This window comes from Podarcis erhardii, assembly GCF_964252035.2.
Source record: "Podarcis erhardii genome assembly, chromosome: 3".
Classification (NCBI taxonomy): Eukaryota; Metazoa; Chordata; class Lepidosauria; order Squamata; family Lacertidae; genus Podarcis; species Podarcis erhardii.
Window position 1 is genome coordinate 1423954 of NC_138507.1, and position 27943 is coordinate 1451896.

The 27943-nt window shown below is 44.4% G+C and overlaps 1 protein-coding gene across 3 annotated transcripts; it reads right to left on the reverse strand.

The window, feature by feature from the left end:
• Positions 1–4515: 4515 nt before the first annotated feature.
• MEP1A (meprin A subunit alpha) lies at positions 4516–27937 on the reverse strand. Of its 3 annotated transcripts, none has more exons than XM_081855530.1 (14): positions 27726–27937; positions 24059–24083; positions 23912–23959; positions 22986–23026; positions 22813–22888; positions 21768–21885; positions 20240–20415; positions 17777–17998; positions 17475–17612; positions 15668–15883; positions 10729–11202; positions 9094–9267; positions 7883–8075; positions 4516–4764 (listed from the first exon to the last, which is right to left on the reverse strand). In XM_081855530.1, exons 1-14 carry the CDS (start codon positions 27819–27821, stop codon positions 4626–4628), a joined length of 2136 nt encoding a protein of 711 aa, XP_081711656.1. In that variant the 5' UTR covers positions 27822–27937; the 3' UTR covers positions 4516–4625. The 3 variants fall into 3 exon arrangements, with proteins under 3 accessions (XP_081711656.1, XP_081711655.1, XP_081711657.1); XM_081855529.1 differs by lacking the exon at positions 27726–27937 and adding an exon at positions 24172–24485; XM_081855531.1 differs by lacking the exons at positions 9094–9267; positions 27726–27937 and adding an exon at positions 24172–24485.
• Between the last annotated feature and the right edge of the window lie 6 nt (positions 27938–27943).

The following is a 27943-nucleotide window of genomic DNA, read 5'->3' on the forward strand; positions in this document are numbered from 1 at the left end:
AGTGTGGTGGAGTCTCCTTCTTTGGAGGTCTTTAAGCAGAGGCTTGACAACCATATGTCAGGAGTGCTCTGATGGTGTTTCCTGCTTGGCAGGGGGTTGGACTCGGTGGCCCTTGTGGTCTCTTCCAACTCGATGATTCTATGATTCTATGAATTGGGCTGCTTTCAGCACTAAATGGCAGGCCCAAGGGGCTGGTGTGCATCAGAACCCTCATATGTGGGGCATAATGTGTTTTCACCTTTTGCTCCCTGTTGGAGTCTCAGTCTGGATTGTAATTTGCACTACCATTAAGCCCACCACCACCACCACCACGCAGTGTAGAGCCCCCTGCAGTGGCATTTTATGGAAAAGAAATCCCCCCTAGGCTCTGTGGCTTCCCCTCTTCCCCTCCCCAGCTCATCCCCTCTCTCCTCACTCCCTCCGGCTTCCAAAGGGGCGCCTGGCACTGCCCAAAGGCCACAGGTGCTGGGCAGCACAGGCTTTGTCTCCTGAAGGCCACTGGGGGGCTGCGCTTCCAGGAGCAGCCCAAGGCCGAGCAAAGCGTGGCAGGTGGACAGGAGAAGAAGAGTTTGGATTTGATATCCCGCTTTATCACTACCCGAAGGAGTCTCAAAGCGGCTAACATTCTCCTTTCCCTTTCTCCCCCACAACAAACACTCTGTGGGGTGAGTGGGGCTGAGAGACTTCAGAGAAGTGTGACTGGCCCAAGGTCACCCAGCAGCTGCAAGTGGAGGAGCAGAGACGCAAACCCAGTTCCCCAGATTACGAGACTACCGCTGTTGACCACTACACCACACTGGCTTTGAGGCCTTGAGGGGGCGAGGGAGGGGATTCCTGTGGCACCCACAAGGGCCGATGGGACACCAGGAGACAAGGCTATACTGACCTGCACAGGAAAGAGTGAAGTTGAATGAAGTAGGACTTCTGCTTAAGAAAGAGTACTAGCAGTGGCGTAGCGTGGGTTGTCAGCACCCGGGGCAAGGCAAGTAATTTGCGCCCCCTAATCCATGGATTTGTGCCTCCTAACCCGTGGATTTGCGCCCCCTAACCCCCAGATGTTGCGCCCGGTGCGGCCGGCCCCCCCTGCACCCCCCACGCTACGCCACTGAGTACTAGGACTATCAAGTCAGTTGTGTAAACTGCCCTCTATAAAGCACTTTACTTTTATAGTAGAGAACAATTTCCAGTTATACACCTTGCTTTACTAAAATGAAGGGGAAATTTCTAATTTTTCTGTAAACATGTAAATATATATTTATTTATGGTCATACTTAATAAAAGGTGCTTGCACCATGTTTAAACAAACACCTTGCCCTCCGTTAACCATTTCTTTTAAAACAGCAACTATAGATAGTTGCTGAATTGCTACTTGCCAGCTTTTGTTTCATGCCAGCAGTTTCCCCTTGAGGTATGCAGTTCACAGGAGAAGCTGCTTCAGGTGGTTCCGTTCTACATGCCAGAACAGTCAGTTCCACAGATAAATTCAGAGACGGCTCTTAACTGGCACTAGACGAGACGGAGTAGGAGTCCAGAAAACATTATTATTCTACTCTGTATTCCTGGTCCAAACTGGAGGCGTACTGGAAACACTGTGTGACTTCTACCTCCTTGTGAACTTTTCTCATGCCAGAACGTCCAGGGCCTCCACGACAGCATCTCAGGCAGCTTATTTCTAAGTGGGTCACACCAACGTATCAAAGGTTAAGGTTTGAGAAGAGGCCTTCTTTTGAGAAGCAGAGAGTGTGTTTTTAAGCAAACCAAACCAGAAACAAAACAAGCTTTTTAAAGGATGAAAAACCTTAAAAAAGGTGCTTTTAACTTATTAATCCATTTCTGTAATGATAGGAAGCTGCCTTCTAATGAGTCAGACCACTGGTCCGTACTGCCCAGTGCTGTCCACATGGACCGGCAGCGGCTCTCTAGGGTTTCAGGCAAGGGTCTCACCTTGCTCTGCTTAGAGATGCTGTGACGATGAAGCCTTCTACATGCAGAGCAGATGTTCTACCACTGAGCTAGGCACCTTTTTCATCCCTAGTACTCAGTTTGAAACTCAGTTTCATTCCTTTGGCATTCTATAGATAACTATTGTACCACACATTGCGTCACAACTTTAATCTGGAGTTAACAGTAATTCACAAGTAACCTTTCCCCATTGTCTTTGGTGCTGAGGACTACACACCCATAAAAACTAACAGCAAAGCATTTTAGGAGGAAAGGAGAAAGGATACTGCAACATTCTTATGCCTGGAATAGAACTGTGCAGTGCAAACACTCTAAGAATGCAAAGCCAACTTTGAAGAGGTCTCCGCCGCTTTCTAAACCAGGGACATAATATCTGCTCGCATCTCCACAGACTCTGCTTGCCCAATGAAATCAACAGAACGCCAACAGAGGCCATAGTCATGTTTAATGCTCCATTGAGATTCTAAGGGCAGTTATCTGTTATGTCAAGTTAAACCAAGACAAGGAGTCGGGACCTTCTATCACCTCCCTGTTTGGCCTCCAGTTTTGGAGCACATGACTGAGGTGACAGGAGGTGATCATGTTATCACTTTCTTTTTTTAAAAAAATAATTTTTATTAAGTTTTCTGACACATCACAACAAAAACAAAACAAACAAAACACAGAACAAAGACATATAAAACATGACTTCCCCTTACCTCCCTTTCCCTGCATCCTTATTTCACAATTCTTTAGCAACCCTTTGATCAATTTCCTTATTAATTCTCTTTAGATTTACTTAAAATTATTGTTTACAGCTGTAATTCTCTAATTCATACCCCTTGACATCTTAACGATCCTCAATTTTACAAGAGTCTTTGAGATATATTTTAAATTTCTTCCAGTCCTCTTCCACTGTCTCTCTCCCCTGGTCGCGGATTCTGCTGGTCATCTCTGCCAATCCCATGAATTCTGTCACCTTTGTCTGCCATTCTTCCAGAGTAGGTAGTTCTTGCATCTTCCAATACTTTGCCAAAAGAATTCTTGCTGCTGTAGTTGCATACATAAAGAATGTCCTATCCTTCCTTGGCACCAATTGGCCAACCATGCCCAAGAGAAAAGCCTCTGGTTTCTTTGAAAAAGTCCACTTAAGGACTTTCTTAATTTCATTATAGATCATTTCCCAAAAGGCTTTAATCTTTGGGCAGGTCCACCAAAGGTGGTAGAAGGTTCCTTCAGACTCATTACATTTCCAGCATTTATTATTGGGCAAATGGTAAATTTTTGCGAGCTTGACTGGGGTCATGTACCACCTGTAGATCATTTTCATTATGTTCTCTTTTAAGGCACTACACGCCGTAAACTTAATACCAGTGGTCCATAACTGTTCCCAGTCAGCAAACATAATGTCATGACCTAAGTCCTGAGCCCATTTAATCATAGCTGATTTAACCGTTTCCTCCTGCGTATTCCATTTCAACAGCAAGTTATACATTCTAGACAAGTTCTTAGTATTGGGTTCTAACAGTTCTGTTTCTAACTTTGACCTCTCCTTCTGAAATCCTAATTTCCTGTCTTGCTTAAATGCCTCATTTATCTGATGGTAATGTAACCAATCTCGAACTTTGAACTTTAGTTTCTCATAACTCTGAAGTTTAAGCTTTTCACCATCTTGTTCTAGGATTTCACAATATTTTGGCCAATTAGAGTCCATATTAAGTTTTTTCACCGCTTTAGCTTCCATTGGTGACAACCACCTAGGGGTTTTACTTTCCAATAGATCTTTGTATCGGTTCCAAACATTATACAATGCTTTCCTGACAATATGTTTTTTAAACCCTTTATGCACCTTTACCTTGTCATACCATAAATATGCATGCCATCCAAAATTGTTCTCATACCCTTCTAGGTCCAAAATATCTGCATCTTCAAGAAGTAGCCAGTGTTTCAACCAGCAGAAGGCCGCTGATTCATAATAGAGTCTTAAGTCTGGCAGGGCAAAGCCCCCTCTGTCTTTTGCATCGGTTAAAATCTTAAATTTTATTCTGGGCTTTTTGCCCTGCCAGACAAATTTAGAAATATCTTTCTGCCACTTCTTGAAACAGTCCATTTTGTCTAAAATCTGTAAGGTCTGAAATAAAAATAACATTCTAGGCAGTACATTCATCTTAATAACAGCAATTCGGCCTAACAAGGGAAGTCTCAGTCTAGACCATATTTCTAGATCTTTCTTTACTTCTGTCCAACATTTTTCATAGTTATCTTTAAATAAGTTCACATTCTTAGATGTTAAGTTCACCCCTAGGTATTTCACTTTTTTCGTTATTTCCAAACCAGTTTCACTCTGAAATCTCTCTTTTTCTTCCATTGTTAATTTTTTTTGCAACACTTTCGTTTTCTGTTTGTTCAATTTAAATCCTGCTACTTGACCAAATATCTCAATTAATTCTAATACTCTTTTAGTGCTGGTGTCTGGCTGTTGCAAAGTTAACACTAAATCATCTGCAAATGCTCTTAATTTGTAATGTTTAGCTCCGACCTGTATTCCTTTAACCAACTGGTCCTTTCGATCATGTTATCACTTTCACATAATTCAGATGATCGAGTTCAGGTGAGTTGGAATTACAACAAAATTCACGGAAAGTATGAAATCACTGTAAAACTACACTCTGGAAAAAGGAAGACTATTGCCTAACTAATAAGGAAATCGTAACTATGGTTAGTGCTACAGCTCCAGCAGCTAACAGACCAAGGGTGTTCCAATGGACATGTGTCACCTGGCATCTCACTCCTGTGTAGAAGAAGAGGTAGCTTGTAGCACACCTGTAAACAGAAGATGGGAAAATGTCTATTTTGGAGCTTGGATTTTCTCCCCATGACAATTTAGAGCAGCCGAAATGCAAATGAAGAGTGTAAACAGGAGGCTTCTTTGAAGACTGTTCAGGGACATTGATGTGAGTTCAGGAATTCCCAGTGGAAGGTAGTTTGGAGCTGCTTTGTTGTCTCAAGGAAAGGTTAGCCTCCCTGCCCCTTATTAGTTTTAAAGCCCAGCCCAGAAAATGTGTCACCACCATAATCCCAATATGAGCTGTGACCTAATGCATGTCTCCATGTTCAGAGCAACCAGACTGCCATTGCCCATGTTGGCCCACTTCAAAGACTGCCAAGATTTTGGGGACAGAGGTAAATGCTAAATTAAGAGCTTGAAGGGTGGTGTTCTGGGGCCTTTAATAGCTGCATGCTATTTATTACTGTTATTGTTTATTAAATTTATATACCACCCTTCATCCGTAGATCTCAGGTAGGAGAAAATTCAACAGGTGTAGCTTCTGTTGACATTGATTCATGGAGAAAAGCTGTACCTATGCTTCCAAAGCACACACAGAGTAGCCTTCCTCTGCATGGGGGGGGGGGGCAACTGGCACCCCAGGGGCTGTAACTGAGCCCCCGCCAAGTCTTTTGGTGTGTTTGCAAAGACCCCTATAAATTTGTAATTAAGAAACCCCCTTAAATGATTGACTGCTCCTGTGATGCCACAAATTTTTATGTGCCACCCCCATGATCCCTGCAATTCTTTTTTTTTAACAGACTGCTCCAATAGATCCCCTTTGTGATACTAAAAGGAGTTTTGGGACTCTTCCTTCGTTCCTTAATAAAAAAAAAATAATAAAAAAATAATAATTGTTGCTTTTTACTGACCATGCGTCCCCTGCTACAGTACAAATGGCTTTTGTGCCCAAATTTTCTGCCCAAATTTGTATAATAGTAGTAGTAGTAGTAGTAGTAATACATTTCTTTTGGCCATGCTCCCTTTTATACTTTGGCTATGCCCACTTGCAGCTCTTGGAGAGAGGACCATGGCTCAGTGCAGCCCTCAAAGAAAGGTGAGGCACCCTGGCACAAAGTCCTTTCCCTATCCAAGTGCAACATCAATGGGCTGGAATTTTTGCAAGAAAAGCAAAGGCAAAACAGATGATGATGATGATGATGATGATGATGATGATATAATATTATTTATACCCTGTCCATCTGGCTGGGTTTTCACAGTTACTCTGGGCAGCTCCCAACAGAATATTAAAAACACAATAAAACATCAAACATTAAAAACTTCCCTAAACAGGGCTGCCTTCAGATGTCTTCTGAAAGTCAGGTAGTTGTTTATTTCCTTGACACCTGATGGGGGGCGTTCCACAGGGAGGGTGCCACTACTGAGAAGGCCCTCTGCGTGGTTCCCTGTAACCTCACTTCTCACAGTGAGGGAACCGCCAGAAGGCCCTCAGAGCTGGACCTCAGTGAACAATGGGGGTGGAGACGCTCCTTTGGGTATACTAGGCTGAAGCCGTTTAGGGCTTTAAAGATCAGAACCAACACTTTGAATTGTGCTCGGAAACGTGCTGGGAGCCAATGTAGGTCTTTCTAGACCAGTGTTATGTGGTCTCGGCGGCCGCTCCCAGTCACCAGTCTAGCTGCCGCATTCTGGATTAGTTGTAGTTTCCGAGTCACCTTCAAAGGTAGCCCCACGTAGAGTGCATTGCAGTAGTCCAAGCGGGAGATAACTAGAGCATGCACCTCTCTGGCGAGACAGTCTGCGGGCAGGGAGGGTCTCAGCCTGCGTACCAGGTGGAGTTGGTAGACAGCTGCCCTGGATACAGAATTGACCTGCACCTCCATGGACAGCTGTGAGTCCAAAATGACTCCCAGGCTGCGCACCTGGTCCTTCAGGGGCACAGTTACCCTATTCAGGACCAGGGAGTCCTCCACACCTGCCCGCCCCCTGTCCCCCCAAAACAGTACTTCTGTCTTGTCAGGATTCAACTTCAATCCATTAGCCGCCATCCATCCCCCAACCGCCTCCAGGCACTCACACAGGACCTTCACCGCCTTCACTCGTTCTGATTTGAAAGAGAGGTAGAGCTGGGTATCATCTGCATATATGGACACCCAGTCCAAATCCCCTGATGATCTCTCCCAGCGGCTTCATATAGATGTTAAAAGCATGGGGGAGAGGACGGAACCCTGAGGCACCCCACAAGTGAGGGCCTAGGAGTCTGAAAACTCATCCCCCAACACCACTTTCTGGACACGACCCAGGAGGAAGGAGCGGAACCACTGTATAACAGTGCCCCCAGCTCCCAGCCCCTCTAGATGGTCCAGAAGGATGTTATGGTTGATGGTATCAAAGGCCGCTGAGAGATCCAGAACTAGGAAATAGCTCTCACCCTTGTCCCTAGCCTGCTGAAGTTCATCAACCAGTGCAGCCAAGGCAGTTTCAGTCCCATGATGAGGCCTGAATCCCGACTGGAAGGGATCCAAATGGTCTGCATCCTCCAGGCATGCTTGGAGTTGTTCGTCAACCCAGTGGCGTAGCGTGGGTTGTCAGCAAGGCAAGTAATTTGCGCCCCCTAACCCGCGGATTTGCGCCCTCTAACCCTAACCCCCAGATGTTGCACCCGGTGCTGCCGCCCCCCCCTGCACCCCCCACGCTACGCCACTGCGGCAACCACCCGCTCAATCACCTTGCCCAAGAATGGTAGATTTGAGACTGGGCGATAGTTGGCCAAATTGGCCGGTTCTGAAGATTTTTTTTAAGAAGCGGTTTAATGACCGCCTCTTTCAGCAGGTCTGGGAAGGCTCCCTCACAGAGAGAAGCATTCACCACCCCACGAAGCCCATCGCCCAGCCCTTCCCGGCTAGCTTTTATAAGCCAAGGGCAAGGAACAAGGAGACAGGTGTTCGGTTTCACTCATCCAAGCAGCCTGTCCACATCTTTGGAGGTAACAGATTGGAATGCAACTTGAGTAGACAGGACTCTAGCACTCTCCCACCCTGGCCCTGCTCCCATGGTGGAGTCTACCTTTGAAGTTGTTGTTGTTGTTGTTGTGATCTAATCATGTGGCACATAAATGAGAAAGAAAAAAAATGCCATGAAAGCATAGGATACCTGCAGCTTGTTTTTCCTTTTAGTTTTACACAAATGCCATCATTTTGGCACGGATTTGGGTCACACTGTTCTCTCAGGTAGGACTGCCAGTCTTCCAGAGAGGCTAATCTTTTTTTCCGTTCCAGGGAGTCATTCTGTTCCACAGGCCGTTTTTCTGGGAAAATGTGTTCCGTCTTCTTGAGATGTGTTAAATCTTACTCAGAAAGAGAGAAAGGACTGGTCCAAACAAATGTGACACATATTTTTCAACCAAAATTGAAATGAAAACTTACACCTACTAATTTATTTCATTTTATTTAAAGCAGCAGCCAAAAACCAGAATGCATAGGTTACTGTAGGTTAAAATGAAATGAAAATTGTAACTAGGCTGAGCAATGCAGACTAAAACTAAATGTCTTTGTCAAATGTTGCACTAAAAAGAAGTAAATAACCTTTATATACAATTGTAATTGTCTCATAAAATACTAGGTGGCTGTTTGTAAGAATCCTAGTCCTCGGTTGCGGAGGGTGGGTGGAGAGAAACCCAAACATATTGAGAAGCTGGAGCCATTTGTTATATATAATACACACTCTATTGGATAAAAATCTATCTATATAAATGAGAACAGTGGTGCACATTGCTTAATTTCTAAAAATGAGACTTGTATGGCGTTACCCCTCATTGCGAGAAGTGAGGTTACAGGGAACCAGGCAGAGGGCCTTCTCGGTGGTGGCGCCTGACCTGCAGAACGCCCTCCCAGCAGATGCCAAGAAAATAAGCAACTATCTGACTTTTAGAAGACATCTGAAGGCAGCCCTGTTTAGGGAAGTTTTTAATATTTAATGCTGTATTGTTTTTAACACTCGATCGGGAGCCGCTCAGAATGGTTGGGGAAACTCAACCAGATGGACAGGGTATAAAAAATAAATTATTATTATTATTATTCCCTGGAGGTTCTTTCTGCTAATTCCAGATGTGTGGCTACTCAGTGATGAATGAAAAACATTATGTACTTGTTCACTAACACTTTTTTACTATTACTCTTCAGAGTAAATCCCAGTAACTGAATGCTAGGTTTTGTAGAATCTTAGCTCAAATGGAGCCCCAATAATACTTTACTGTTATTTCCTTTTCCTTACTTAAGAAAAAATAACTTTCTGTTCTTTGTTTTTAATAAGTCAAAACTGAAAAGACTCTGCTTTCCATCTTCTAATAGAATCTTTTTCCATACCGTCAAACTCTGCAAAGATAATAAGATCATCATTTTTCAGATAATTCCTTCCTCTTAGGTGTGCATGGGACACAAATTTGCTCCATCCTCGATCTATGCTCCGGCTGCATTTGCATGAAGTATCAAATTTCCCCAGAAGAGAAGGCTTTCCCCATCGGGAAGAATCATTTTTTTCTACAAAATAGTACAAATTACACAGTAACACTGTTTGCTCTCTGCACACAAATTCTAAATTAAGTCGTCACTATAGTCCTGATTATTGTACCCAGGAGGACCAGAGCCGGGGACTTTTCCCTCCCCAGGCTTCCCGTCTTGCTCCCTCCCTCGGAGGCTTCCTATCAAATGTGATTTGGAAAGCGGGGGGGGGGGGGGGAGCAACCTCTGTCTTTTAAGCTGCCAATGTGCACATACCCTACTTTGGACTACTGCAATGCTGCCTGCGCAGGCCTTGAAGAGCATTCAGAAACTTCAGTAGGTCCAGGAGGCATCAGCCCGACAGCTGACAGTCTGAGAGACCATGTGATCCACTCTGTGAGGAGCTGCAAGGGTTGCAACTTTGATTCTAGGCTGACTTGGAAGTGCTGGCTTTGACACTTAAAGCCCAAAAGTAATCTGGGTCCTGGATACTTGAGGCCTTGCCATGAGTGCCCAGGACACCAGAAATTTGACGGGCCTTCTGTTTGAGTGCCTTCCCTGTGACACCAGAAGCCAGCTCACTTTCAAAAGGAAACACATGACAACCACTAACAGTTTTTCAAAGCAGAGCTGTCCTGCATTCCCATCTTCGCAGGCTCATACCCTAAGGGTACCAGATTTTTTTCAATAAATCTGGGGACACTTTTCAACTTCTTGCTAAATAGATGGATTTTGTCAGGGGACTGATTTGTAAATCCGGAGACTGTGCCTGGGAAACAGGGACGTCTGGCAACCTTATCATACGTCACTTAGCACTATGTTGAATTCCAGATAGAGTTTTCTAGCTGGGAGAAAAAAATACCCTTCCTTTGTTAAGCCGTTGTGTTGGTTTTAACTTTAGCATGCTGCCTTGAGAACAAATTTGGTGGGAAAGCTGCAGGAGATGAATCAGATGAAAGAACGAGTGAGGCATTGCAGAGGGAAGCTCTGGCACCAAGAGCAGAATCTCAGCCCCCGCTAGCCCCTCATGGCTTCCTCCTTGCTGCTTTTGCTACTTTTCCAGCTGCCCCCTCAGAGCATGTCAAGAGGGACAAGAGGGAGGAGGAGGAGCAGCTCCCTCCTTTGATTTGCTATATTGCTTTCAGTTGCTTTATGTCCTTCAAATGTCATAGTATTATTATTACCTGAAGGTATCAATGTGCCTTAAAGGAAGCATTTTACACCAAAGATTTGTTCCCGTTACAAACTTGTTCCTGTGACGGGGTTTTTTTAAATCACAGTTTATGCTTTATTCCCTGTCTCCCTGGATTGTTAAAGAGCAAATTCGTCCTTTGCTGAATTAACAGCACACAAATAAAGAATTTTACTCTCAGCATCTTCTGTGACATTTGCTTGTAATCTTGAGCAAAAGCTCCGGCATTTTGTATTCCAGCATCTCAGGGAGGCAAAAACATTGAACCACTCACTCCCCTCTTGCCTTATCAGGCAGAAGCTACCTACCTGGAAGAACCTGTGATTCATCTGTTGTGAAACTCCTCTCGATGGACCTCCTTTCCTTGATATTGGTATGCTGGTCTAGCACCTTGATTGTCACCTGCCTGTTCAGAGCTGGCCACTCGAGGACACCATCGTTTTCTCCACTAGCCAGGTGAAAAGAAATCCTTGTGTAGTTTGCCGAAGCAGAATCACTCTGGCCTCTGGGATACAACGTTATGCCAAAACCATAGCCTTCAGAGCTATAAAACCGGGGACTGAGCATGGCATAGTCTTCGGGGGCAGTTCTAAGAAGATGAGAGAAGTTGCGAATAAGCCAGACAGCACTGGGGCACTGCGTTTCACTCAGGGTGATGTCATCAATGAAAATTCCTCCAGATGAGTCATCAGGATTGCCTTTTAGGCCATGGAAGAGATACCTGAATTTTTTTTTATTTTTCAGAGTCACATGGGCAATTTTCCAGTTATGGTCGCTGTCTCCTATGGGAAGTAAAGACAGACACTGTGACTTCTGTGTTGGCATATGAGAAAGATAGAATCATAGAATCATAGAATCATCGAGTTGGAAGAGACCACAAGGGCCATCGAGTCCAACCCCCTGCCAAGCAGGAAACACCATCAGAGCACTCCTGACATATGGTTGTCAAGCCTCTGCTTAAAGACCTCCAAAGAAGGAGACTCCACCACACTCCTTGGCAGCAAATTCCACTGTCGAACAGCTCTTACTGTGAGGAAGTTCTTCCTAATGTTTAGGTGGAATCTTCTTTCTTGTAGTTTGGAACCATTGCTCCGTGTCCGCTTCTCTGGAGCAGCAGAAAACAAGCTTTCTCCCTCCTCTATGTGACATCCTTTTATATATTTGAACATGGCTATCATATCACCCCTTAACCTCCTCTTCTCCAGGCTAAACATGCCCAGCTCCCTTAGCCGTTCTTCATAAGGCATCATTTCCAGGCCTTTGACCATGTTGGTTGCCCTCCTCTGGACACGTTCCAGTTTGTCAGTGTCCTTCTTGAACTATGGTGCCCAGAACTGGACACAGTACTCCAGGTGAGGTCTGACCAGAGCAGAATACAGTGGCACTATTACTTCCCTTGATCTAGATGCTATACTCCTATTGATGCAGCCCAGAATTGCATTGGCTTTTTTAGCTGCCGCGTCACACTGTTGGCTCATGTCAAGTTTGTGGTCAACCAAGACTCCTAGATCCTTTTCACATGTACTGCTCTCAAGCCAGGTGTCACCCATCTTGTATTTGTGCCTCTCATTTTTTTTGCCCAAGTGCAATACTTTACATTTCTCCCTATTAAAATTCATCTTGTTTGTATTGGCCCAGTTCTCTAATCTGTCAAGGTTGTTTTGAAGTGTGATCCTGTCCTCTGGGGTGTTAGCCACCCCTCCCAGTTTGGTGTCATCTGCAAATTGGATCAGGATGCCCTTGAGTCCATCATCCAAGTCATTGATAAAGATGTTGAATAAGACGGGGCCCAAGACAGAACCCTGTGGCACCCCACTAGTCACTCTTCTCCAGGGTGAAGAGGAACCATTGAACCCTTTGGGTTTGGTCAGTCAGCCAGTTACAAATCCACTGAGTGGTAGCATAGTCAAGTCCGCATTTTACCAGCTTCTTTACAAGAATATCATGGGGCACCTTGTCAAATGCCTTGCTGAAATCAAGGTAGGCTACATCCACTACGTTCCCTTCATCTACCAGGCTTGTAATTCTGTCAAAAAACAAGATCAGGTTAGTTTGACATGACTTATTTTTCAGAAATCCATGCTGACTATTGGTGATCCCAGTATTCCTTTCTAGGTGCTCACAGACTGTTTGCTTAATGATCTGCTCCAGAATCTTCCCTGGTATTGATGTCAGACTGACTGGGCGGTAATTATTTGGGTCCTCTCTTTCCCCCTTTTTGAAAATAGGGACAACATTTGCCCTCCTCCAGTCTGCCGGGACTTCGCCTGTTCTCCAGGAATTCTCAAAGATGACTGCCAGTGGTTCTGAGATCACATCTGCCAGTTCTTTTAATACTCTTGGATGCAGTTCATCTGGCCCTGGAGACTTGAATACATCTAAACTAGCCAAGTATTCTTGTACTATCTCCTTAGTTATTCTGGGCTGTGTTTCCTCTGCTGAATCATTTGCTCCAAATTTCATGTTGACCATGTTGGCGCTCATATCAGAGTTTTATGTGGAATTCTTCTTAAAAAAACAAAAACTAAACACCTGCACATTATTGCTGAAACTGGACAAAAGAGACTCCAGCCCCCCAAAATATGCAGAAGTGGAATGACCCAGAAATTATCTGAATCATTTATCCCTAAAACCTGCTGTATCTGCTGATAGCAAAATTGCCATTAATTAATAAGCATAACTTATTTCCTGGAACCCATTGCTGCTTGACTCCAGCTCTTAGTAATGCTGTATTAACCACTAACAGAGGCAGTAAACTGATGAGGGGACAGCAGGAAGAAGCAGCTTGCCTCTGTGGCCAAATGGAAGGTGGCTATCTGATGCAGGGTTCTGTGCATTTTAGAACCCTGGAAAATCTGGTGAAACAGACACTTGCACAGTCTTCATAAAGGATGTTGCTCATATTTCCTACATCTTTTTCCTGTGCAGGAGTTATTCGTGAGTGAGAATCTGCTCCAAATATATGACCACCAAAGTCCTTGGTCATTGCAGTCACTGCCAAAATGATATAAAATCTTGCTGTGGTCTTAAAACAAGGTACACTGGTACCTCGGGTTACAGACGCTTCAGGTTATAGACGCTTTGGGTTACAAACTCCGCTAACCAGGAAGTGGTTGCTCCAGGTTAAGAACTTTGCCCCAGGATAAGAATGGAAATGGGGCCCACTAGGGGCGCATCAGAAGATGGCTGACAATAACATCTCTCCGACCCACACGAGGTAATTTGGAGGCTGTGATGGGAGTAATAGCCTCCCTACCCCCCCAGGATTGGGGGGGGGCTGCCCTTGCCTGCTGTGCCCTATACCACCCCCGAATTTGAGGGGATGGGGGCACTAGGCAGAATGCCCTTCTGTGGATATCGGCGCTCCTGGACGCTGCCTCTGATCCGCGCCTCTAGCTGCAAGAACTTCAAAAGAAATGATTAGGATGAATCGAATGCACATATTTCAAGGAAGGAGGGGGAGTAAAGACTGCTAACAGAAGAGATCTTTGATAAACGAGACGAGTCAGAAGAACAAGAATTAACCAGATGAAGACACACCAAGACTCGGTATGGCAAAAGGACTGGATGGGGGAGGGGAAAAAAACTTTCCTTTCTTTCCTCTATGTGATTAAACAAGAATCCCCCCCCTCACAAGTCAAAAATGTCGTTTGAAGGACTTAAGCTGTGGATTTATGTCTGTGTGGAGATAAACTTTCTAACCAAAGCATGCTTTAAGAAGAGCGTGGAATGTATAAAAATGTATAAAAAATGTATAAATGTATAAAATGTATAAAAAATGAGAGGCACAAATACAAGATGGGTGACACCTGGCTTGAGAGCAGTACATGTGAAAAGGTTCTAGGAGTCTTGGTTGACCACAAACTTGACATGAGCCAACAGTGTGACGCGGCAGCTAAAAAAGCCAATGCAATTCTGGGCTCCATCAATAGGAGTATAGCATCTAGATCAGGGGAAGTAATAGTGCCACTGTATTCTGCTCTGGTCAGACCTCACCTGGAGTACTGTGTCCAGTTCTGGGCACCACAGTTCAAGAAGGACACTGACAAACTGGAACGTGTCCAGAGGAGGGCAACCAAAATGGTCAAAGGCCTGGAAACGATGCCTTATGAGGAACGGCTAAGGGAGCTGGGCATGTTTAGCCTGGAGAAGAGGAGGTTAAGGGGTGATATGATAGCCATGTTCAAATATATAAAAGGATGTCACATAGAGGAGGGAGAAAGCTTGTTTTCTGCTGCTCCAGAGAAGCGGACATGGAGCAATGGATCCGAACTACAAGAAAGAAGATTCCACCTAAACATTAGGAAGAACTTCCTGACAGTAAGAGCTGTTCGACAGTGGAATTTGCTGCCAAGGAGTGTGGTGGAGTCTCCTTCTTTGGAGGTCTTTAAGCAGAGGCTTGACAACCATATGTCAGGAGTGCTCTGATGGTGTTTCCTGCTTGGCAGGGGGTTGGACTCGATGACCCTTGTGGTCTCTTCCAACTCTATGATTCTATAAGGGCTTTGGAATGATGCAGTTAAAAATACCGTCGCCATATTGGGAAGTTCTGTCAGAGGACTTAAGTCTGGGAGGAGAAATAGAGAAATAGAGCTGTTTTTATATTGTGGGTGAAACTTCTCAGAGGGACTTAAGAACGACAGTTCTGTGATTAATGAAAGAGCGATGTTATTTATGAATGCGATGATATATGGAAACCATCTCGATTTGAGGATTGGATGAAGGGAAAATTCACACAGGATTATTATTGGTGTTTATCGGCTTTACGAGATTATCAGAAGAGATCATAAAGAAAAAAGAGAAAATATACGAACAAGATGAGATGCGGAAACAGCAAGATAAGACTGGATAGAATTATGAACTTTGTTTGGAATGATTCGGATATTAACGCAGTAGCAAGAAGATGATCAGAATCCCCCTTCGGATCTTGAAATATGGGTCCCCTCAACACACTTTGAAATTCGGCTTTGTAATTCGGAATTTATGTGATTTGATTTGATTTGATTTGATTTGATTTGATTTGATTTGATTGGTTGGTTAATAAAAATTATTTAAAAAAAGAAATAAAAAAAGAATGGAAATCGCATGCCAGTGGCGCAGTGGCAGCAGGAGGCCCCATTAGCACGCCTCAGGTTATGAACCGTTTCAGGTTAAGAACAGACCTCTGGAACAAATTAAGTTCTTAACCCGAGGCATCACTGTATGCTTTGAACACTCCAAAAATCTTTTACTGGTTTTCAACATTACCTTGAAATGTTTTGGCTTTAACCAGCCTGCGGACTTCTCCGGTGCCGTCATCCTTGACCACCTGGATGAAAAGCCTGTCCCAGAGGCTTCCTGTCATTTTGAAGAAGAACTGGAGACACTGGTTTCTCCTCTTTGGGTACAGAATGCGGGATTCTAAAATCGCTGTTTCGCCTCTCTTCCCAAAACTGGTGTTAAAGTACATAAAATAGCCGGCATCTGTGGAGAAGAAGCTAGCACTACTGAAGGCGTAGCAAGCATTATTATCCATATGCTACCTCTTAGAACCACAGAATAATAGAACTGGAAGGGACCACAAGGATCATCTAGTCCAACAGGAATCATTTGCCCAACGTGGGACTTGAACCAGCGACTCCGAGATTAAGAGTCTCATGCTCTACCCAATCAGCTACGTACAACCTGAATCACAATGTCTGTAATTTTTTAAAACTTACAAATACTGAGAATTTTATTTTTGCTGCGTTCCAAAAATTTGAAAAAACTGAGCACTTAGGGGCATATCTGCTTCATGGTATTAAAATGGCTGAGCAGTCATTGGCTTTCCTAAGAGTCCTGGGTACTATGGCTCTTCGAGGGGCTAAGGGTCTCTGTTAGATTCTTCTTACCAAGCGAAGGCTTCCAAGACCCTCAATCACTTCAGTTATCAAACGGAATGGAATGAATATTGGCAAGTTATGTGTTTTTTCCTTCTTCTTAAATTGTATGCAATGAAGGCTGCAGCCCTAAAGCCAGCCAAGGGCTGTTTGATGTGACAAAAGGGCTGCTTTGCTGGCAGAGAGGCAGTGACTTGGCCCTGGTCCCACTTGCAGAGGGAACCAAACAGGTCAGGGCGGGGGGGGGGTGTTTGTGTGTGTTTAGGAACACACACCCCATCCCCCTGCCACTCCTGCTAAATGGTTCCTCAACTATGCCAACCCTCAAGCTGATGTGGTGAATTCTGACCTACTGGCTGCAATGTGAGGGGGCGAACTGGGAGACAGGTGAGTAAAGGCCCACCCCCCACCTCACCACTGGCAGGGCTTAAGCCACTGGCTAGGCTCCAGAAGCGGAAGTAGCCCCACAGATCTGAAGTTCAGTGAATTCTATCAAATGGAGGAGGCAGATGCTTCCCCGTTTTCCCTTCTCCAGTATCATCTAGTGCAGCACTGGGGTCACCCAGAATGGAGTCCTCCTGCAGGACGGTTCTCTCCCTTGCGTCTCTTTGGTGGAGTCAGGTTTCTGTCCTTTTATTCTTTTGCACACAGATTCTATGCAAAACAATAAATTGATGCAAATCTGGCATCAAGGAGTCCAATTCTTTCACTTGGGGGTTGAACAGGACACTCTGCTGCTGACACAAATGTGGTCCCTCTCCAACACCACAAAAACTTCATTGCATTAAAGCTGCCGGAGTCCAGCTCCTTAAGTGGCCTCGTTCAATTCCCTTTCACTTGAATGATGAACACAACAAATCTAGGATCATAGAAGTGCAGAACTGGAAGCAATTGCTCCTGTTGCAAATGCTCCTTACGTTAGTTTTGCACACTTTAATTGACTAGTCTCAGACTATTCTTAGAAGTATAAAATACTTCTTAGAAGTATAAACTACTGGAACCGCTGTCTGGATTAAAGACTCATTTGGCATGTCTTCCACTTCACTTTGGGCCAAGATGATCGGAAGCTCAGGAAAATGGCAAAGCCAAGAGTTGTGACAGACTTTCCACTGAGTCAACAGGAGATAACACAGTGATCAAATCAAGAAGCAAAGAACTGGTCCCATGAAAGAAGGAGGGGATTGTCCCCAGTTTACCTTTGCAGCGTCCAGAGAGGGTATGGTCTTGGCCACTCTTCTTACGAATCCAGTTGGTATCTCCACTGGTTTTCTCAACCAGGCCACATATATCAGCTGACTCAAAATCACATTGGTCCAAAAGGGTGACAGTTCTTGCTGGGGCAGGAGTGAGGGGAGAGTAAAAATACAGAAATAAATATTTAAAAACTAAAGAGAAGTGCCTTTCCCATTTCCATTTAACAAAACCATTTAATCAGTTTTATTCAAAGGCAATGGATTCAGTTTCACTCTGCAAACTTCACTGTCTTATCATGACTTACTGCAGTTGTACATTTGATTGAGTCTTTCCAGGTCAGAAGCGCTGAAATCCAAGCGTTGGCCAATAATGTTATTAAATTCTGGTATTTTCGTAGTAATTGTTTTTAAGCTTTCATTTTTACTAAATGAAGATGGACCATAGTGCATGATGGACTCGTAATCATAAGGAGTATTCAAGTCTGTTATATCGTCATCATCCGCTTTCTTAAAGTTGTACTCTTGATCTGCATGCAGAATAAACACCACAGAGTTACTTTCTGGAAGTGCTCCCAAAGGGCTTGCAACCCACGCTCTGCCAACTGACTTGATTATGGAACAGGATGCCATGATTTCATCAGGGCCATGGCTGCCACCTTCGACTCGTAAGATGACTTGGGGGGGGGGTCACCCTCTGAACAAATATGTGTAGAAAAATTATGACCTCAACTAATGTGTGCTAGTTAAGAGCATGAACTATGTTGCTAGAGTTCACAGTTTCAAATCTCTCATCAACCATCAACTCACTGCTGTTACCTCTTACGAGAAAGCACTGTTTTTCAACTGCAGAGGAATATGCATGAAAATGTCACGCCAGAATGTTTAAAAAAGTGCACATGGCTTTTACAAGGAAAACATATAAACAGGAATCTAATACACATCAGCCTATATTTTTAACATGGTTTAGGGGTTTTCCAAATCTTCTTTCTAAATTGCCCAAGAGTTTGGTTGTTTGTGGCAATGAACATTCAGTTACAAGTGGCCTTGGACTACTGAAGGGAGCCAAGCTTCTACTTCTACGAAGCTTGGCTCCCTTCAACAGTCCAGGGCCACTCGTAACTGAATGTTCAATGCCACAAACAACCAAACTCTTGGGCAATTTAGAAAGACCCTCCCACCACTGGGCATGCTCAAAAGGTCTGGGAATTTTGATTCCCCAAAGATCAATTCCATTGTCAAGGGATGAGACATTTCACCCTGCCCCCATGAACATTTGAGTCCAGTTCTTATAGAATCATAAAACAGTAGAGTTGGAAGGGACCTTGAGGGTCATCTAGTCCAACCCCCTGCAATGCAGGAATCTCAGCTAAAGCATCCAGGACAGATGGCCATCCAACCAAAGTTCTTTCTGATATTTAGTCAGAATCTCCTTCCTTGTAACTGGAAGCCATTGTTGGGTCCTACCCTCCAGAGCAGGAGAAAACAAGCCTTCATTTTTATCTATAATGTATGTTTCCTTGCACACCTTGCTCAAATACAAACCAGGTTTAAATGTCTGTCTCTTTCAGGTAGAGGCATGGGCAAAGTCAAGATTGGGGGGGGGGGCAGAACCAAGCTATCTGTGACACAGTTGATCAGTTAGTTAAATATTTTTATTTATTTACTTGATTTGCTTATTTTTAGCTGTAAGCCACCTTGGGTCCTGACAGGGAAAAAGGCGAGGTGTAAATAAGCAATATTTTGAAACAGGGACAGCCAACATGGTGCCCTCCAGCTGCTGTGGGCTACAACTCCCATGGTGGCCAATAGCCAGGAATTAAAAATATGGATCACTTACTTTTCAATAATGATTCCCGGATAATGAAAAGTTGTCATTTTTAATTGTCACTAGCCAAGGCATGAATGTACTTTAATTAAGCTAAATGGGATTAAATGTGTTGCAAATGTCAGACTGTTCTTCTTGCTAATAATAATAATAATAATAATAATAATAATAATTGTATACCACTCTTCATCTGAAGATCCCAGGGCCATTCAATTTTGTTTTTAATTTAATTTTTGGTAATTGGTTACGGCTAATGACTAAACTTTTTAAAAAAATTGACCATGAAAGTAACAAATTAGTTCTTGAAAACATGTGCATCATACATATATAATAATCAGAGAATTGGGATTGTCTGTTGAGTTACACTTAGTAGAAAGCCTGGTTTTGTGGGCATATAATGTGTGAATATTACAGTATATTTAGGGATATATGAAATTAAAAGCATTTACAAAATATTTAATATTGTATTTTTACATTGTTGTAACCCATCTTGGGTAATAATAATAATAATAATAATAATAATAATAATAATACCACTTAGGTAGATGGACAATTGTAAAGCCATTTCAGTAGCTTCAAATTTCTTGACAATAAACCATTTCAATTGTTCTAACTCAGGCATAGGCCCTCCTGATGTTTTGGAACTACAACTCCCATGACCCCTAGCTGACAGGACCAGTGGTCAGGGATGATGGGAGTTGTAGTCCCCAAAAACATCGGGAGGGCCGAGTTTGCCTATGCCTGTTCTAACTGCTGAGCATGCATATGTATATTCTCTTGATTGAATGTTTCGTATAAGGCAGAGGAATAATACATAGCACCAGAGGCGAGATCAATCACCCATCTGTTCTCCAAAGTCCTTTCCCCCATTTCCCCTGGCATCCGCAACTCAGGCAGCTGCAATGTCCACATCCCAACTCATTTCAAGGGCCTGAACACCAACCTGGAAGCACGTGATCCCACCAGATCTCGACATAATCATCTCGGTCTGCCCGTGTCTGCTCATGGATACGTCCCAAAGCATGTAAGATCTCATGAGATATGATGCCTTTGGTGTCACATCCTGCACCAACAGAAAGGTTCTGGCCTCCTTTTACATCTCCAATTTTAGACCAACATCTGAAAAACGCAAATGAAAAGTAAAGGTGCTTGACAGGGATAAACTTTCAGCTTTTCATTTTGGACAACACTCTTTATATGTGGAAACCAATAACAATTTGTAACTATTTTTGACTACACCTTTTAAATTAATTTTAATTATTCCTTTGACTTTCCGTTCCCTCTTCTTTTTGTATTCAGCATTCATAGGGCCAAACTGCACGTGAAATACAGTTTTTAAAATAAAAGAAAACAAAAGAAATAGTGATGGGCTGTATCAAGGCCAGCTCCTGTCATCTGGTTTTGTTGAATCATAGAATTGTAGGGCAGGACATGGGTTCCAGGGTCATCTAGACCAACCCCCTGCAATGCAGCTGCAGTAGCTCAATAACCTCTGACATGCGGAGCCCTGTTTGGCCAGATCCAGCAGCCAGACTCTTCCCATGTTCCTTTTTCCTCTGGACCACACTTCCTCCCACCATCCGCACGTCCCCTTCATAGCAAAGTCTCTGAAGAAGTGGAGAGTCCTCATTATGTCCTCTGCAAACTCACTCTCTGGCCCTCCTTCTGCCTCTGCCTCTGGCCTTTTATCATTCCTCTCCATTTTTCTTTTTCCATGAGACTGTGAGCGCACAAGATCCACCCCACCCCCAACACATTCACCTTATCTGCACAACTAGAATGGTGATGATACAGCTGGAAATCTTCATTCCACACAAGGCTAGAGGCAGAGGAGGGAGGACCAAACCAGTTTCAGGAAGGTGGAAGGAAGTACAGGAAGAGGCTTTTTTGTTGTGTTCTGGTGCAGCGTCTCAGGGATCAAGCTGGCACGACCAACCAAAGCACAGCTACCTTTCAGATTTCGCACTTCTCCAAATTTTGTGATGCCCTTCACCAGACAGAAAATGCTTTTGTATATTAGGGGGAAGAGCACACAAAAAAGCAAATACGGGTGAAAATATCATTCAAGCAGCTTTATAGCGGGGGCTGGGGGGAGCTGCTTGCAAAAGTGCCTCTATTAGACAAAGTTACATACAAAAAGTGTACAAATTTTCATGCAACTTTAACAAACAAACAACCTCGCTGCTGAAGTTAGATGAATTGAGAGAAAATGAAATTCACAGGTTGCCTATCTCTACAAGATTGTCCAAACAAGAGAGTACTTGAGCAATGATTCACAGCCAAGATTTCATAAGCTTCCATCGCTTTGGAAGAAACTAGAACAATGTGATTCACTGCCCCTTACCTAAACGTCTCTGGAAAATGAGGTGACCATTCTGTGGTTTTATGGCAGTGCAACCTTTGAATAAATGTGTTTTTAATTTTAAAAATTAAAAAAGAAAAACCCCAAGCACCAATGTGTTTTTACTTACCCTTTTAACTTCTGAAATATTATATACGACTGCTCCCCATTATATGGTTTGAAATCCACACAGGATTTTAACTGGAATCCTTCAAGCGTTCTAAGAATTACCCCTTTGGCATTCAGATCTTTAAAAAAAAGCAGTTCATGAGAAATCCGTTTTGCCACTATCAATCAGTCAATCAATCAATCAATCAATCAATCATTTTTATTGTTTATAGCCAATGGCCATCACAATACAATATGAGCACAAATCACACAGGTACAAAACAAAAGACATTACATGCACCAGACCAGGACAAATCTACACTAGCTTTATCTTTCTGAAAACTGAGAGGAATGGCCTTAGCTCAGGAGCAGGACATGTGCTTGGAATGCAGAAGGTCCCAGGCCCAACCCCAAGTGGCATCCCCAGGTGGGGATGAGGCCCACGGCCTGAAAGCTGGGGGAGCCATTGCTGCCACTCAGTGTGCAATACTGAGCTCAATAGACCTGCCTAGGACAGGGGGCGGCAAGGTTTACCTTGCTTGAGACGGATCGGTCCCATGGAGATCCCTCCGTGGACTGGATCGTGCTGGATCGCATGCGCGCATGCACAAGCGAGTGTGCCCGTGATTTCTGGCGCTGCAGAAGTGATTCCCCACTGCACCAGTTTAGCGCAGCGGGCGGCTCAGTTCTGGGGTGGCTCGTGGGCCGGTTAAATGGCCTCCATGGGCTGCTTCCAGCCCATGGGCTGCACATTGCCGATCCCTGGCCTAGGATGTAAGACAGCTCCCCGTGTTCCTATGATTACTGCAGCTTAAAGAGGGACATCAGATTACCTTTACGTAAAAGGCAGGGAATTGTTCAGAGGAACTGCTTAACAGGTTGGGTTATTTATTTGTGCAGGTACAGGGATCTTCTGAGTCATAGAATAAAAGGATTATAGTGTTGGAAAGGACCCCAAGAGTCATCTAGTCCACCCCCCGTGCAACGTAGGAGGCACAGCTAGAGGAATCACAACAGGACCAGATTTTAACCTCGGCAGTATTGTAGTGATACAAAGGTTGTATTACCAAGGCTGTCACCCAGAATGAATGGAATAGGGAACTGCCATCGGTATGCCTCATCTTTGATCGCACTACGGCTTCTCTATTGAAAATGGAGAAAGGTTAAGATTAGATGCTTTACCTTTGGGCACACAAATAAGAAGAAAAAATGTATGACCTAAAACAACAACAACACTTACAGGCAGTACAATATCGCCCTGGAAGAGGGTGAGTCCAGCAGCTAGAAGAAAATAAAAAAAGATGGCATCATCAAAATGCAAAAGATGATTCATCAGCTATTTAAAATAATGTGTTCACTCTTTGAATATGCTTACTATAAAGACTCACAACATGACTAACAATTCTATTCAAAGCGCACCAAACTAATATCTGCAACATGGCCATATGCGTTTAGCAACACCACTCTAAATTCACTTATGGCTTCTAACGGGGCCTCTCCTCCTTCCTAGACTACCTTCCCTACCAGGTCCTGACTGCTTCGCATTTCCTTCCAAAAAGAAAGTCTTAACTGGAAATGCCATTTCTGTGCGTGTTCATAATCTTCATTTCCTACTCAGAGTACCACTCTTCCTTTCAAAGGTAAGTGGTTTTGCTTTGTTTTGTTTTGATTTTGCTTAAGAAGGGGGCGTGGGAAACACACACACACACACAACTTTTGTTGAAAAGCTCAAAAATATTTGAAGTTTTTTTAAAACTTGGGAGAAAAGAAACACATTCAGAGGAGAGCTGAAAGGAGTTAACCCACGGCTAACAGAAAATGTCCACTAGGTAAACTTCTTGAATTCTGTTGAGAATATTCCCTTTGGATTCTTTTCAAAGTTTTATCCGAACAGTTAAATTATCTCTTGGCTAGCAAGAACATTTATCCAAGGGGCAGGGAGAGAATACGGTTTCAACTCTTGGATCTTGGGAGTGTTACCCCAAGACACACATCAAACTGCACACCACAAACCCACAACACCATAAAATGCAATGTTCTTGATGCCAAAGAAAGGAGCTGAGCAAAGTGCCAAAATGTTCATAGAGCCCACTTTATTTGAAAAAGAAAAGTTTTTTGGGTTGGGAGTATGTTTATCCAAGTGTTAACTGTCTCACTGCAACCCACCTGAATTTATTTCAGGGATGTCCTTTCTCAGTTCACCAGCATCAGCATCTAATCAATACAAGCAATAATATTAAGTTTCAGACACAAAGAGAAAACGAAATAAAAAATGTTTTACTTTGAGCGTCTTAATGAGTTCCAGCACCTTACCATCATCCGGTAGTAAGCGGTCGACCTAAAAAAGAAGGAAAATTATTCCTTGTGTTTAGCAATCACCGAAAGAGGCAACGAAGAGGGAGGAGTGTCGCTGGATCGAAACTTACTGAAAATGAGGTGCAATGTGCAAAAAGCACAGTGAGACTGAAAAACTGGAAAGCTGTACTAGAAGCCATGACAGAAAGAAACAGACCTTCTAATCCCTTCTTGTCAATGCACAAAGCAGCTTGTCGCAGAAACACTTTTAAATGAGGCTTGGAGCTTATCCTCCCACCCCTCATTGAACGTTAACAAAACCAGAGGCAGAAACATCTCAGCAAAGCAGCCGAAATGTCAAGGCTTCCCTGCGCTGCTTTGCAGAACCTAGGTGAGGTATGCTAAAAGCAAGCAGAGTTCAGTTAGAATCCATCCTGAAAAAGCCAGCCAAAATATGTTCTGACTATTGCTGCCATTTGCCTGCCTGTCAGTCCCTATTCCACAAAATCAATGGAATTAAAATCTTGTTTTATAGAAGAGAATCTCCTACAAAAAGACTCTGATTACAGCGGTCCTCTTTCATAGAATCATAGAATCGTAGAGTTGGAAGGGACCCTGAGGATCATCTAGTCCACCCATGTTAGTAAGAAATAGTGAGTTCAAAGAAGCTAATGAGGACCTTTTAGATGCATGTATAGTTATTGGCTGCCTGGTGCGTTTTACTTGTTTCATTTTGAACTTCTTGCAAAATCAAAATTCAATTAATATTTTAATTACAACACAGAAGCAAACAGAATCCTATGACTATAAGATTAAATCTGAACTCAGTGTCCATTGCCGACCTCCAGTGCACTAGATGTCCTGCGAAACGTGATTCAACTGGCTGAGTGGGCAGAGCGTCCCACACATTATGTCAGCGAGTTCCCTCTTGACAGTAGGAGAGGGACTAACAGAGAGAACAATCTCCTCAGGGAGCTTGTTAATAACTACCCTGGAGCTTAAAATCAGGCTCCATTAACCACAGTGCTAAATATATAGTCCATCTGGGGGTTTTGCTTTCCTTTATGTATCTTCAGGTTCCTGATATGCCTCTGAAATACTTTCTCGGGGCTCAGTGCCTCCACTGTGGGCCCTTCTGCATCCTTTGTGCACCTTCCTTCTCCTTAAAAAGTAACAGGAACACGCTGCCTGTATTTCTCTCCCTCTCTCTTCCCCTACAACAAGACATTGTTGAGTGATTTGTCCATGGGGGGGGGGTCTTTGAAGACACCCATATCTCTATACTTGGGAGTCTGTGGGATCTTGCTATTTCCCCCTGTAATTGATGCATCCTAGCTAGGCTCAAGATTCTGAAAATCAGAAAATCACAGTGACAGTGGGTGTGAAAGTGCCCCATCTGCTCAAGGTTGCACGCTAACATCACAGGGAGCATCTAGCAAGTTAGTTGAATGACTAACAATTAAGGCCGGCATAATACATGCAAGTCCTGCTATCCAAACTCTTGTTGTACGAAACCTTGCCATACAGATATCCAAACAGTCGGACCTGTGTGTGTAAAAGAATAAGAGCCTTAAACAACCTTTTTGTGTATTGCTGGTCCACAGCAGCCAATCTTCCAGAAACCAGAAGGGAGTGGGGAGGAAGGGGGTGGAGAGATTGGATCAATAATACAACATTTTTTCCCTCCTTGTCTGCCTTTTTGAAGGTTGCAGAGGGTTTTCCCAATGTTTCCTTTGTCATCTTGGGGTTAAAATTCTGTGGTCAGGAATGCATTATAAATTTTCCCATAGGAATCAATGGAAATCATTACCTAACAATTTCCTGAGAATGCATTGTGTTCAGATAGTGGGATCTGCATGCACTGTATTTTTAGAGCACTGAGGTTGATCTGAATGTATCATTGCTGAAACATGACATACCACAAACCTCTGCTTTAAAACCTCCATGGAGGTCCACCACCTCTCCTGGGAGTCAAGCAGCTCTTACTGTGAGAAAGTTCTTCCTCCATGTGACAGCCTTTTAGATATCTGAAGATGGCTCTCATATCTCCTCTCAGCCTCCTCTTTCCCAGGCTACACATGCCCAGCATCCTCAACCATTCCTCAAAAGGCTTGCTTTCCAGACCTTTGACCATCTTGATGGTCCTCCTCCGCACACTTTCCAGCTTGTCAACATCCTTCCAAAATTGTGGCACCCAGAACTGGACACAGTATTCCAGGTGTGGTCTGGAATAGAGTTGTACTCCAAACTGCAGGAGGCAGTGGAAGACAGGAGTGCCTGGCGTGCTCTGGTCCAGGGGGTCATAAAGAGGCGGACACGACTAAACGACTAAACAACAACATATCTTGAAAGCTTATATTTAGTTGATCTTTAAGGTGGCACTGGGATTATTTAAAAAGATTTTTTCATCTTTCATCTTGTTATTTATTATGACTATGTCAGATCAACACAGCTATCCACCTGAATCATCCTTCCTGGGTTCTTCTCCTGCATGAGCAGGAGGAGCAGGCAAGGGAGGCAGAACTAGTAAGGCCAGAGGTGACCCCCGAGGCTGAGCGGCCACAGGAACCAGACCCATGACTGAGCAGACCGGCGGCGCCCGACCAAAAGGCCCCGTCACAGCCGGAGCGAGAGCCAGAACCAGAAACCCCCGCCGAGGGACACCCCTGACCACAACGCATATGTGGCACACGGCGTACCTTGGCGACTATGAATGCTAACCTCCCGGGTGCCAGGGGAACATAGAGGAGAGGGGGGTTATGGACTGACCTTGGATCCTAGAACAAGAGGCAGGTAGGATCCTAGAATGCAACACCTGACTGTCCTGCAGGAGAAGACCAATCAGGCTCCAGGAGGGAAGCAGAATCAGCCAATCAGAAGGAACCCATTGTGTAAATAATGTTTATAAAGCCTGAGGTGGGGGGGGGCATGCATTCGCTGTTTTAGGAGCTGCAATAAAGAGCATGAAATCACTGTGCAACTGAGTATATTTCACCCTCCCTTAAAAAATCCTGCCTACTCCGATGCCTGCTACGAACAGTTTTTTTCCTTGCCATATTTTCCTCTTGCTCTATATAGTACTTAGAATTTGTTACTCAGGATTTGAATGTAGAGCGGATAAATTTAACTTTTGAACATCACACTTTCTGGTTGCTCAGCAATTTTTGTTCTCACGAACTTGCTTTGAGCCTGCAAATCTGCTTTGGATGCTGGAAGGGATCGGTGGGGGAAGCGTGTTTTTTTGGGGGGGGGGGGCACTGGCGGAGGAAGAGGAGTGCGGGGGGTGGGGCGCCCCGGACCAGCAGCGCGAACCTGGCCGGGCGCCATCGCGGCTGCCCCCCCCCCCCCCGAGCGGGGGCTCCTCTGGAAAAGAGAGCTTGGCCTCTGCGAATCTCCCAGGGTCTCTGCAAAGGGTTCCTGCGCAATTTCAGAACACGCGGCGCACGTTGGGGTTCTTTGTTTCGAGCTTCTTCCGTGCCGCCCCCCCCCCGGCAACGACTAACCTTGCCTTCCCCCCTTCCTCCTCTCTTCTGCAGCCTTGCTTTGGCTCCCCCCGCCCCGCTCTGCGCATCTCCTGCATCTTCTTTCTCCCGCACAAGGAAGCGACGAAGCACGCATGAAGCCCCCTCCGTCCCTCGCTCCCTCCCCTGCGATGCTTCCAACTCTTCCTCTCCCCGGATCCCACCTTCAGCTGCCTCCCCATCATCGTGCCTCCCACTCTTCCTTTGGGGCCGCCCCTCGCACCCCTTTCCCGTCTCTGCTCCTCCTCGCTTTCCTCCATTCTCCCTGCACTCCGATCAGCCCCATTTCTGCGCCTTTCCCTCTCTCTGGCTCAGAGCCCCAGGGGCGCACAGACGCCCTTCATCTCCTCCAGCCCCTTGCCTCCTTCCTCCTCCTTTTCCC